General features: G+C 33.8%; 2 protein-coding genes across 2 annotated transcripts; one reads left to right on the plus strand and one right to left on the minus strand.

The window, feature by feature from the left end:
- The first annotated feature begins 7,542 nt into the window (after positions 1–7,542).
- On the plus strand, positions 7,543–9,390 carry LOC134258870 (putative nuclease HARBI1). Its single transcript, XM_062741460.1, has 3 exons — positions 7,543–8,293; positions 8,517–8,846; positions 9,308–9,390. Exons 1-3 carry the CDS (start codon positions 7,543–7,545, stop codon positions 9,388–9,390), a joined length of 1,164 nt encoding a protein of 387 aa, XP_062597444.1.
- On the minus strand, positions 9,275–11,617 carry LOC134258871 (uncharacterized). The gene is made up of 5 exons (XM_062741461.1): positions 11,595–11,617; positions 10,887–10,969; positions 10,730–10,783; positions 9,706–10,297; positions 9,275–9,558 (listed from the first exon to the last, which is right to left on the minus strand). Exons 1-4 carry the CDS (start codon positions 11,615–11,617, stop codon positions 9,966–9,968), a joined length of 492 nt encoding a protein of 163 aa, XP_062597445.1. The 3' UTR covers positions 9,275–9,558; positions 9,706–9,965.
- Between the last annotated feature and the right edge of the window lie 1,968 nt (positions 11,618–13,585).

Raw genomic sequence — 13,585 nt, forward strand, 5'->3', positions numbered from 1 at the left:
TAATAATTTAGAATCTACACTACCCCAGGATGCTTCCACATAAATTTGAGCTTTTATGCATCAGGGGTTCTTGAGAAGAAGATTTTTAAAGGTATTTTCAATAATGTAAAAAATTTATTCCCTATTGTGGCCTTGCCCAACCCCCTAGGGTCATGGTTTTAGAATCTACATTACTCCAGGATGCTTTCACATAAAGTTTCAGCTTTCCTGGCCCAGTATTTCTTGAGAAGAAGATTTTTAAAGATTGTTTCCTATATATTTCGATGCAAAACTTTGATTCCCTATTATGACCCCGGGGGTCATGGTTTGAACATTTTTGAATCTACACTACCCCAGAATGCTTTCACGCAAGTTTCAGATTTTCTGGCCCAGTGGTTCTTGAGAAGATTTTTCAAACATCAAACATATTTCTATATTAAACTTTGATTCCCTATTGTGGCCCCATCCAACACTCGAGGATCATGATTTGAACAATTTAGAATTGACACTACCCCAGGATGCTTTCACGTAACTTTCAGCTTTTACGGCCTTGTACTGGTTCATGAGAAAAAGATTTTTAAATAATTTTCCTATATATTTGTACGTAAAACTTGGGATTCCCTATTGTGGCCCTGCCCTACCACTGAGGGTCATGATTTTTACATTTTAGAATCTACACTAACCCAGGATGCTTTCACATGTTTCAGTTTTTCTGGCCCAATGGTTCTTGAGAAGAAGATTTTTAAAGATTTTTCCTATATATTTCTATATAAAACTTGGATTTCCTATTGTGGCCCCATTCTACCCCAGGGGGTCATGATTTTTAAAATTTAGAATCTACACTACCCCAGGATGCTTCCACATAAGTTTCAGCTTTCCTGGCCCACTGGTTCTTGAATGAAGATTTTTGAATGACCCCACCCTATTTTTGTCTTTTCTTGATTATCTCCCCTTAGAAGGGGAATTGGCAATTTATTTTAAAATTTAAACTCCACATCACCAAAAGATGCTTTGTACCAAGTTTGGTTAAAATTGGCCCACTGGCTCTTGAGAAGAAGCTAAATAAGTTAAGTGTTTACAGACGGACAGACTACGGACAAAATGTGATCAGAGAAGCTCACTTGAGCCTTCGGCTCAGGTGAACTAAAAACTGTAGATTATAAGCCAATGAAAACCTGAAATAATTTAATTTCAAAAAGTAGGTCACTGTGACCTAATTCTTTGTTGAACATTCTACAAAAACCCAACATGCATATACTGACAAAGTTTAATGATTCTAAGCCACTAAGTACCTGAGATATTTATTCAAATATAGCCTTAAAATTTCTGCCTGTTGGTTCTTGAGAAGATTTTTTAGTTATCACACGTGTCATATGACAAATTTGACAATGATTGCCCAGTATGACTAATCCTGGCCCATAATCTAAAACGTTAACACACACCGCACAAATGGCCATAGCATTCTTTGGCTCAGATGAGCTAAAATGGGTTAACAATTTTTTAAGAACTTCACACCAATCTATATGTAACTTGTTATGTAACACATGGGACAAAAATCAATTAACATATAATTATAAGTATCCTAATAAAGTCTTCTTTTAATAAATCAGTCCTTCAGGAGTTACAGTTTAAAGAACACAAATTTCTGTGTTAATAAAGCATTTCAGACAAAAATAATTAGAAACATGTCCAAAGGACATGAAAACCCCACCCAAGATTCAGGAGTAATGCAATATAAAGATTTTTAGTTAATAAAAGAAATTGACAATATTTTGGAATTTGTTTAAATCAAAGTTTTACTGACAATAAACAATTAGTCAAAGGTCACTGAAAAGTCAGGTTAAAAAGAAAATAATTGATTAATTCTCACTAAATTATATATCACAGCATATACTTTCTTAAAAATATTCAAGTATATTTGTGTAAAACTGGGCAAAATGCAAATTTAAGAATACTGAGGTGGAGGTCACAGAAAAGTTCACGGTCAAAAGTTTCTGATACACTTGTATCTGCATTATGAAATTTAATAAAAATATTTTCTTTCAAATTGAGATAAATGCATACAGTAAAGTAAGATAAGGTCAGAGGAAAAGTCAAGGTTAAACTAGATGCATCATACCACCACGAATGCATCCACAGGCAGCCAAAATTTCATATTGCAAATAGTTAATTGCATATTTGTAGTCAAGCTAATGATTAGAATATCCATGCAAGTTTGGTTGAGGTAGGACTTGTATTTACTTGGGAATGGATCTGCTCCTAAAACTTTGACCAATCAGCAATACAAACGCCTATGGTATAGCAAAAGTTCATCTCACCTTCATCGAGGTGATCGAGCTAAAAAGTAGGTCAATGAAAGGTCACATATGTTGCTGCAGTTGAATAGCCTTTATCATGATTATCAATATAAATCATCATATAAATTTTGACAAGAGGGCCATGGGCCACATAGCTCTTGTTTACATTGGGGTAGGAGGGTCTTGAATTTTAATCTACCTGGTGATCCTTCCATATCAATATGACAAATCTTTGATATTCTTGAAAAAAAAGAGATTTTTTCCCTTACCTTTTCATTTACAAATATTTGACACCCATTATGGTCAAGACCTAACCCATTGGGCCCTAATCTAAACCAATTTGATTTTACACTACCTTAGAATGCCACCATATGAATATGACTGATCATGGCTTTTCTATTCATGAAAAAAATACCTACGGTACAATGTATATATTCTTTAAAAAACTTTGATCCCTCATTGTTGCCAAACCCTACCCCAGGGGTCATGAATTGAACAAACCTGAATCAACACTACCTGAGCATGCTTCCATTAAGAAATGACCAATCATGGCTTTTCTGTTTTTAGAAAGAAGAATTTTAAAGAATTTTTCTTTTTATTTAATTTTTATGTTAAACTTTGATAACCTATTGTGACCCTACCCTACCCCCAAGGGTCATGATTTGAATAAACGTGAGTGTACTCCACATTTATATGCTTCCATATAAATATGATTAATCATGACATGGCTTTGCTATTCTTGAGGAGATTTTTAATTGTATTTTTCTAAACTTGTATGTTTATGTAAAATTCTAATCCCCCTCTGTGGCCCCACCCTATCCGAGGGTCATGATTTAAATAACTTGGGTTTACACTACCTGTGGAAGCTTCCATATATAAATTTGAACAATCAAGGCTTTGCTGATCTAAGTAAGAAGAGTTTTAAAGAATTTCCCTATGTAAAAATTTTAATCATCCATTGTGACCCCACACTACCCTATAGGGGTCATGATGTGGACAAACTTGAATCTACACCAACTAAAGATGCTTCCACATAAATATGAATAATCAAGGGTTTCCTGTTCTCGAGAAGAAGTTTTTGAATGATATTTTTCTATATATTTTCTATTTGAAACTTTAAGTTATTTAATGTCATTATTTTGGTTTATCTTTTTCTGATTTTGTTTTTGGTCAATAATTGGTTATTAATACTTTACTCTTCATTTTTTTCTACCTTACTCAAGATACTGGTATATGAAAAGCTTTATCCATGCTATCTTTGGATATTAAGAAAACAGAAATGGTTCAAGTTCAAGGAAGAAAGTCATCTATCTTAAAAAATCACAAGTTTGAATACAACAATTGTAACATATCAATTATTTTATACTTAACCCACTTCACTTATTCTTTCACAAAAATCTACAGTTTTGCACAAAAAAATGAAAGACATATACCGTAGATGTCCACATCATCATGCCCACAACTGATATAAAGGAAAACATTTGCAAAGGTATATAAATTTTATGAACTGTTAATAATTAATGGACCGGATATATACAGAAATTCAAAAAACATGAAACAAAGCAATATTTTAGTTTATGGACTACCTCCAAACAAATTTAGAAATCCATATGGACAATTTTAGTGTCATTGTCAAAAAAATATTAAAATAATATAAAAATAGAGGCCTATTAGTCAAATTGGATGCCACTTTTTCAAATTTACTGTCTGGGTTTACCATAAACTTTATGGTGAACTAATTCCTCATAATAAACTGTGACAACTCAAAGCAATATACATGTATATGCATGGAAAATATCTTGGGTTATCGTAACAGCCAACACGCATACATCGGAAACACTCAGTTCAAGATAAGGCATGATAAGCTTTTATTTTAAACAAAGACATGCAGTAGTTTTAAAACTCTTTATTCATATCTTTGGAATCAAATGTTCTTCTTTCAACAACAACAGTCAATACATACACTGGGGTATCCTACCCGGCATCGATTTCATAAATGGCGCGACAAGTTAAAAGGACATTATAATCTGGTCCATTCCAAAGACTATTTCTACCTATGTAGCTATTAATAGCTACGTAGGTATTTAAACCTACCCAAAGTAGCTATTTTTACCAACTTTCTGCTTTAATTGCATTTTGTGGCCAAACACAGAACGGTGCAACATGGTGAGCACTGAATTTCTTGATACAGTCACACTGATGATGGATAGGACAAAAATTTGGCCAAAAAATGATTACTTCCCATATTATCAATTTTGCATAGAAACTAATGTAAAATTGCCACTTCAGTAAGTAATCATTTTTTGGGCAAAATTTTGTCGTATTCATCAACAGTGTGACTGTATAAAAAATATGGTATTCATCATGTTGCGCCGTTCAGTCCTTTCGCCACAAAATGTAGGTAATACAAAAAGTAGGTTTGGGTAGGTTTAAATACCTACGTAGCTATTAATAACTAAGTAGTTGAATACGTGTTGATGAATGCGACAAAATTTTGGCCAAACAATGATTACTACTTACGTACCTATTAATAGCTACGTAGGTAGAAATAGTCTTTGGACTGGACCTGATAACCAAACAGCAATTATTATTACAATCATGTAACGTTAAAACACGTTCAGATACTTACGACTCTCAAATAAACTGACACAGTATACTTTTCCTCGATTTAGACTTGATATATCTTGATCTTTACGACAGGTTGTTCAACAGATGCCGAAATAAAGTATGCGTAAATGTTGACTTCTGACTTCGTAGTTTCGATGCTAACAGCAGGCGGCGTAAACAAAGAATGACGTCAGTCTCACCAAGCAGTTGATAAACATAGTTTTGGCGGAAGCCGAATACCGGAAATCTAAGATTTCGAATTTTAAAGACATTTTCATTCACTAATGCTCTAACATGCCTAAGAAATATTTTATACATTAAAATTTATGTATCGGCAATAAACAGTACCACAGTCTAATTAAAAGATCTTGTTCAATACAACAAAAATTAATATTTTCATTTCCTCAAACCAAATAATGTAGTATGTTTCACAGTTGTGGAATTACTACAACATTATAACTGCTATATCAAACTGATCTTAAAAATTGTGTCTTCAAAGAATTCAAAATATATGTCGAAAAAGTATATAAGATGGGAAGTCCACAAGAAGGAAATCCGGAGTTGCTTTCTGCAACCTTTGGTTACCCTTTTTACCGCAAGCATCTTAAACGCATGATTTAACAGATCGTACTGGAAATGTTTCTTGCAAGTCGGACAAAAGCATGAAATGAAATTATATTTTAATGATGTTTGGAAATGATCAGAAATGCTTTATTTACTATGCATTGTTAAATGATAGAATTTAATAGAAGAAATTAAAGTATTGTATAAACATAAAAATCATGCAATTCTCTTCAAAAGCTAGCATTACAATATTTTTTTAATCTTATAAAATGTAACTTTGTAGACCAGATGCTCAGTTTTCAAAAGAAAAGGCAAAGTAAATATTTTCAAAAACATTTCCTGAACAAATTATTTGAGATTTACTACTTTTCCTATTTAATATATCATTGAACCTATAAATGGCTTATCTGAGCTAAAAAATAGAAATAACGAAATTTCGTGTAGATTTACATATTTGCTATTTAAATTAAATGTCAGTTAAAATTAATTTTTTTTTTAATATCCAACTTCTCTATATGTTTTTTTTTAATTCCGAGTCGGTAAATAAATCGGTTACTGTTTTAAATACCTGATATTTATGAAACGCGATTGATTTAAACTGTAATTTGCAGGGAAATTCCATCTTTAAATAAAGTAAAAAAATTAAAAAAAAAAAAAAAGAAAGAAGAAAGAAATAGAAAGATCTTTTTAATTCTATTTCAGCTAGTATGAACTTATCAAATAAACGCCATAAATGACTTTAACATTTAAGATGAAGTAAGAATTACCGTCCTTAATTACACACTACCTTGAGAATTCGGAGACACTTTTATAAGCAATATATTGATATCAAAAACCTTGGTGCAATAATGTAGCCCTCTCCCCTTTTTTGGGAGAGGGCTACAACTCCTTATAGGATCTCCACAGTATTGTGCAACGGGAGCAGAAAAACACCAGATTTTAAAAAAATCACACAGGGCTACATTATTGCAGGTATCAAATACCCAACGCCTGAAGTTCGGACTATTGTAAAGATTATTTTACTACATGTATATACTTTATGTAAAACTCGGGACGCCTACTGCGCCCCCCCCCCCCCCCTCTATCCTTTGGAGTCATTATTTTAAAAAAGCGTAAATCTACCTGCATTAGAATCTCTAAATACATGTATGACCATCAGTTGTACATCAAAATGACTAATCGTGGCTTTGTTCAACTTGAGAAGATTTTCCTCATATATATATATATATATATTGATGCCACCAAAGAACAAGGCTCACTTAGGGCTATGTTTGACCCTGTGAATCTATAGCTTTGTTGGACTAATATGAACTTGAAACAATAATTCTCATTCAATGATACAATAACAGAGAATCGGACGGAAGACCTCTCGTTGCTCGCAACGAGATCGTTTCTAGTTATTATTATTATTATTCTTTTTTTTCTTACCGATTTTGTGCACGCGATTTCTCAAAAACGGCTCGATGGATTTCAACGAAACTTTCAGGACTTATATAACATTACTTGAACCTTATGCCTTTTTTTCCGTTTTGATGACGTCACTTCCGGTTTGGAAATAATGCCGATTTTATGAATTTTAAAGGGTCAGGTTGTCTCCAGACTTTCTCAATAATGGCTCTAGATAGAAACATGAAACTTTCAGATATGATAGACCAAAGTCTATAGATATGCGTAACGTCTTTCGTTTTTACCGGAAGTGCAGTACGTCGGCGCTGGCTATGGCTCGAAAAATGACAAATCGCAAATTTCAAAATTTTTAACACCTTTTCTACGATATCTTTTTACCTGTAAACATTTTGTTAAAACATATAGAACAAAAGAAGTGTAAAATTTCAAGATCTTTCAAATGATATCTTAAAAAAAGGGCTGGCCCCTAAATTTAAGGGTCTAGAGGGGCCGAAAGTTTTTCTTTCATAAGTCAAAAAGTATTAAGAATTTGTAAGAGGTCAAAGAAGCAAAGTTGTTCAAAATGTCAAGCCTAATCTACTGGGGTGCATTCGATTATAAGAACTCTTCAGACACTAGTGTCATTGTTGAGCATGCGCAATAGAGTATGTAATCGAATGCCTCGAGTCGAGCTCCAATGTAAACAAATATGGCTGACAACGTCGGATTAGTGTTTGCGGTCGATTATTTTCTTGATGAAGAGGACATAGACGATGATGACGATGATATTGTCCCATATTTTTTTGTTAACTCTATCAGAAGAGAGCGTGTCCCATCTGTAAGAATATTTTACGAAGATGTGTTGCCAGATTTCTCTTCTCTTGACTTTAGTAAGCATTTTAGGCTAACAAGGCAAACGTTCACACGCTTATTCCAAGAGATAGAACCAAATCTAGCCAAGGATATTCGGACACAGGGCAAACAGCCGATATTGACGGAGAAACGTGCCATGGTAGGCCTATGGTATTTATGTAATACAACTTCCATGAGAGAAATTTCTTTACTGTTTGGAATTTCACAGTCCACAGTTTTTGACTGTGTTCATGACTTTTGTGATGCATTATGCTCAGTTCGGGATCGAGTTATATCTTGGCCAGGTCCCCAGCGTCAGCAAGAAATTTCTGATCACTTTGAGGCCGAATGTAAAATACCAGGAATCATAGGGATAATTGATGGCAGTCACATTACTCTTACAAACATTCCCAATGGAGATCAAGACTACATCAACAGGAAAGGGTATCCCTCACTCCAGTTGCAAGTTATTGTAGACCATATGTTACTTATTACAGATAGCTTTGTTGGATGGCCAGGGTGTACCCACGATGCCCGAGTTTTCAGAAACTCGGATATCTTTAATGAGTTGGAAAATGGAATTTTAAATCCACACTTTTTCATAATTGGTAAGAAAATTTTAACTGAGTAAAATGTTTCAAAATTAAAGCACATTAATTAAGATTTCAACAAGGATACCTCTAGATCTTTGTTCTTTTTGTCAAACTTATTGGGGTTAACAAAAGAAATAGTAACTGTATAAGTAGGTTAATATGCATGGTTTTCCTATTTTAATAAATTTTAATGTATACATTTACAAGAAACTTAGTTTAGTTTTTCAAAACATTACAGGAGATTCTGCCTACCCACTGAAGCCTTACCTGATGACCCCTTTCCGTGATAATGGAAGGTTAACTGCCCCCCAGAGACATTATAATAGAAAGTTATCAACATCACGTCAGAATGTTGAAAGAGCCATTGGCCTACTAAAGTGTAGATTCAGAAGGCTCACAAGCCTACCCTGCTTGGATATAGAACGTGCTTGCAAAGTAATAACTGCATGCTGTGTTCTTCACAACCTTTGCATTCTATCAAATGACTCTGTTAATGACATGCTGGATGACCTCCCTCCAAACAATAATGTCAACAACTATGGACCATTATATGGAAATGCACCCCTTGGTATAAACTTTCGCAATCAGATAGTTCAGTATCTACAAACATTGTAAAATCTAAATATTGTGCATAAGAGAAAAGACAATGATTAGAGACAAGATTGTATTTGAAAATGAAAGTTTAATAAAATTAGAAGTTAAACTTTATAACCATGTATTGTTTTCAATAAACAACTTTTAAAAAAAAAATGACAGGGCCTATTTGGCATATCACAAATGTAAATTAATCTTAAAAGTTTAATAAAATTAGAAGTTAAACTTTATAACCATGTATTGTTTTCAATAAACAACTTTAAAAAAAAATTGACAGGGCCTATTTGGCATATCACAAATGTAAATTAATCTTTAAAAAAAGGAAAAAATTAAAGCATTAAATATTGTCAATCCATTTCTCTAATGAAGTGTTAACCATGTCATGGAATTCTAATGTGGGGACAAATACATTGTTCCCTATTTGTATATTGCTAGAGTCTGATTCTACATTGAAACATGTCTCTTTAAGCAAAGTGTCTGGCGTAAAACACTTTGTAGACATTTCACAAGAGAACTGAGATTCAGGCGAAGCAGAGCAATATGAACAATATGAAAAAGGTGAATCAAAGCACTCTGTTGCTTTTGGTGATTGAAAAATAAACATATGCAAGTCCTTGTAGCAATCCTCAATGTTCTTGGTAAACTCATAAAATTCAACTAAGTTGTATCCAAATCTTTCAAATAATCTACAAAGACACAAACATAGTAATTGTTTACAAATTCTTCACTATTAATTTTACTGATCATTTTTAGGAATTTTTGGTTGCAGACAATCGATTAACTTTCCCATAAGATTCATTTTTTCCTCGTGTTGTTTTTTTGAAACCTCCAACCTTTCTTTCCTGTATTCCTCTTGTCTTTTTGTGTACTCTTCCAAAGCAAGTAATGCAGACTGATTCGTATTCCTACGTTTGAGGGATTTCTTCGGTTGTGGAGTGCTGCTATCTGACGAATTAGAATCTCTGGAGTCCTCTTCTTCAACATCTTCATCATTATCTTTGTTATTTTCTGTCTTGTTGTTTTGTCGCACTCTTGAAGACAGTGTAAATGCTGGTCTCGTACCACTTTTGTTTCCATAGAGTTCAGAAAATTGTTAAAAAAAATGGCATGTTTTTTTCTCTGATCCTGTCTGTGCATTATTGTCCACCGTTTTCTTGTATTCCCTTTTAAGCGCCTTCCACTTATTCATGCACTGTGTTGCTGATGCTGTAACACCAACAGCAGATAATTCCTTGGCAATGGTTTCCCAAAGACTCTTGTGCACTTTGTTGCTGTTAAAGTCTTTCTCCATTCTACTTCTTATATCGAATAATGTTTTAGTGTCTTGTTTATTCCACATTTTTTGGTCCAGTGACTCAGATTCTACATCTGCACTGCACGGCACTGCACTGCATGATTTTGCATCAGAGGATTCTACGCAGTCATCTGAAAAATAAGCAAGTACATTAAACTTGAGAGTATTTGATATGCGGTTGAAGTATGTATATGCAGGTGTTTATATATTTATGATAAAATAACAGTTTCAAATATTAATTTTATATCATTGGAGCATAATCTGCAATTTTACAGTTTTCTGACTTTTAATATATAAAATGTAAAACAATGCTGGATTCAAAATTATGACCTGTTTCGTAGATTTTCTGCCTAACCATTTTAGAAATTAAAAGTAATGGAAAAAGGTTTTCTCACTATACAGCATATTTTAATTGTTTAATCATATATATATTTAAGATATAAGATATTTTAAATACTTATACATAATGTAATAGGTGTTCCTGGAAAATACATTTGTAGTGCATCACCAATACCAAACACTGACACACAGAAAAAAATGCTTATGGATATATAACTGCTTACCCATATTACAAGTTGCTCGTATGAGTTGTAGTGCCATGTCTCTTTTTCTTTGGTCTGTTAATATTAAAACAAATATTTAATCATTGCTCTAAATGCTGAGTAATACCTACTAAACTTACAAAATAGCACATACAATAAACAAAATAAATATACTTACCGTCTGAGTTAAGTGATTCTACAAGATGGCAGTCTCCTAGGATCTGAACATCTTTCCCATCAATTTTCATTGATATCAAAAATCTAAAAAAAAAGATAATGTTGATTTAAATGGAATGTTGAAAACCACTTAAAATTTACGGGGTTAATACGCGTTATGAATAAAATGGATTTGGCTTCATAAAATATGAATATATATTAATTATAAACAACAAATCGTAGGCGCCGGAACCGGGTGGCCAGGGTAGGGTGGGGTTAGCCCCCACTTTTTCCCAAAGATAGACTTACTATAAACATTGAACATTGCTGCGTATAGGTTTAGCCCCCCCCCCCCCCCCCCCCTCACTTTCCACAGACACGTTGCAGAATAGGGAAAAAAGTTTTGGTACTGAAGTTCGTTTTAGCTTAAGTTTTTTTTTGCTTGCCAGGTTTTTTTTTGAGGTCTAAAAAAATTTTTTTCTTACACTTAGCCCCCCCCTTTTTTTTTGCTTCCGACGGCTATGCAAATAAAAAAAAATTACATTATCAGATTATCGGGATATAACAACGCGACTAACATTTATTCATTTATTTCATTTGTCACCGCAATTCAAAGTGTAAACTACTATCATTTGGTATAGAATATAAATATTTTCTCAATTCGCTAACAAACTTTTATGTAAAAGTCATATTATGCTCAAAATAGTTAATTTTCAACATGCTGACTTACTGCTCGTTCGTGTTGACCGCCATCTTTCGACTCTTGTACTCCTGCTAAATTGGAGAGTATACTCGCGTTGGTCGTGTTTGACACGTGACGCCAACTCTCGGCATTCGATTTGTCAGGAGTAAAACCCGTGTAACTCGGGTCGCTTAATCGAATGCACTCCTGGCGTCGTCTAAATACGTCCGGCGTCGTCACTTCCGGCCTAACCGGAAGTAGTCGGAAAACGCGTTTTTTTTGCCGTTCTTGACAAGTTTTGTGGTTACTTATGTCTCTGGGAGCATTAAAAGTAATTTATCCGTCCATCGTCGTCACTTCCGGTCAAACCGGAAGTAGCAAAAAATGGCTTATTTTGAAGGTTTTGATGCAAAATTGAAATTATAAAGTCACTGGAGACTTTTTAGCTCATTGCTTTCTTTTGTTCTGTCAATTCCGGCACTTCCGGTCAAAACCGGACGGAAGACCTACTCGTTGCTTTGCAACGAGCTTTGCTCTAGTTATTATTAAGGTCTTCCGACTTCCTTCGGAAGACCTTATTGTTTTCCTTCTGTTTTTTATTATTATTATTATTCCACTTTTCATAGTACAGGTCATATCTCAGCTGTGCGTGGACGAATTTTAACGATTTTTTCAGGGATGATGCATCTTATGAATATCTCCAGGGGTGTCCCTCACTTTTTTGAAATTTTTCTCCGTTTGCGATTTTTGGGGAAATTTGTATTTTTTAAATGGAATTTTGTCGCAAAAAATTCTCGAGAACGGCAAAAGATATGAAACTAAAACTTGCTGAGGTGATAGAACATCGATTGTAGATGTGTTGATCGACCTTCATTTTTCGTCGATTTGACTTCCGGTCGCAAACGGAAGTGAATTCAAAAAGTCTAATTTTTCAACTTTTTTGTTTTTCAATATTTTTCTTTTGAATTTACAGGGTTTATAGAGCGTCTTCAAAGATTTCTATATATGTTTTCATTTTCTTCATGCGTGCGTTTATTGCAAAGATATGACCGAACCAAAATTTGTCTTACTGTCGGGGGTTCGAATCCCGCTCGGGGCGTTCCCCAAATTTTTTCTTTGTTTTTGTCTTTTTTCAGATGCAAATTACGTTTCACTCTTTTATAACATGTTTGGAAGATTTTGTCGATTTTAAAAGCTATATTTGGAGATATTTTGTGAAATACCTGGAACAATCACGATCTGTGTTGAGAACCTAATGTAAATGAACGTAAACGAAAAAAATACTTTATGAAATCTATTTCATGGGATGACACAGCAAAGACTGCAAAAGAGAAGTCGGTCGGAAGACCTGCTTGTTGCCCCAGCAACAAGAACGCATCTAGTTATTATTATTATTCCACTTTTCATAGTACAGGTCATATCTCCGCTGTGCGTGGTTCAATTTGAACGATTTTCTCAGGGATGGTGCATCATGTTAATATCTCTAGGGGTGTCCCTCACTTTTTCGAAATTTACTTCCGTTCGCGTTTTTTGGGGAAATTTGTATTTTTTAAATGGAATTTTGTCCCAAAAAATTCTCAAGAATAGTAACAGATATAAAACTGAAACTTACGGACGTGATAGAACATCGAATGTAGATGTGTTGATCAACCTTCATTTTTCGTCGTTCTGACTTCCGGTCGCAAACGGAAGTGAATTCTAAAAGTCTAATTTTTCAACTTTTTTGTTTTTCACTATTTTTCTTTGGAAATCACAGGGTTGACAGAGTATCTTTAAAGAACTCTAAATATGTTTTCAACATTTTCATGCTTTCATTTGTTGCAAAGATATGATCGATCCAAACTTTGTCTCATTGTCGGGGGTTCGAATCCCGCTGGGGGTGTTGCAAAAATTTTTTCTTTGTTTCTGTCTTTTTTCAGTTGCATATGACTTTTCTTTCTTTTTTATAATGTATGGAAGATTTTGTCGATTTTTAAAAGCTATATTTTGAGATATTTTGTGGAATAACTGTAATAATCACGATCTATGTTGAAAGACTG

The sequence above is a fragment of the Saccostrea cucullata genome, unplaced genomic scaffold (assembly GCF_032062105.1).
Source record: "Saccostrea cucullata isolate Sc308-1 unplaced genomic scaffold, CSIRO_AGI_Scuc_v1 ctg1943, whole genome shotgun sequence".
Taxonomy (NCBI): Eukaryota; Metazoa; Mollusca; class Bivalvia; order Ostreida; family Ostreidae; genus Saccostrea; species Saccostrea cuccullata.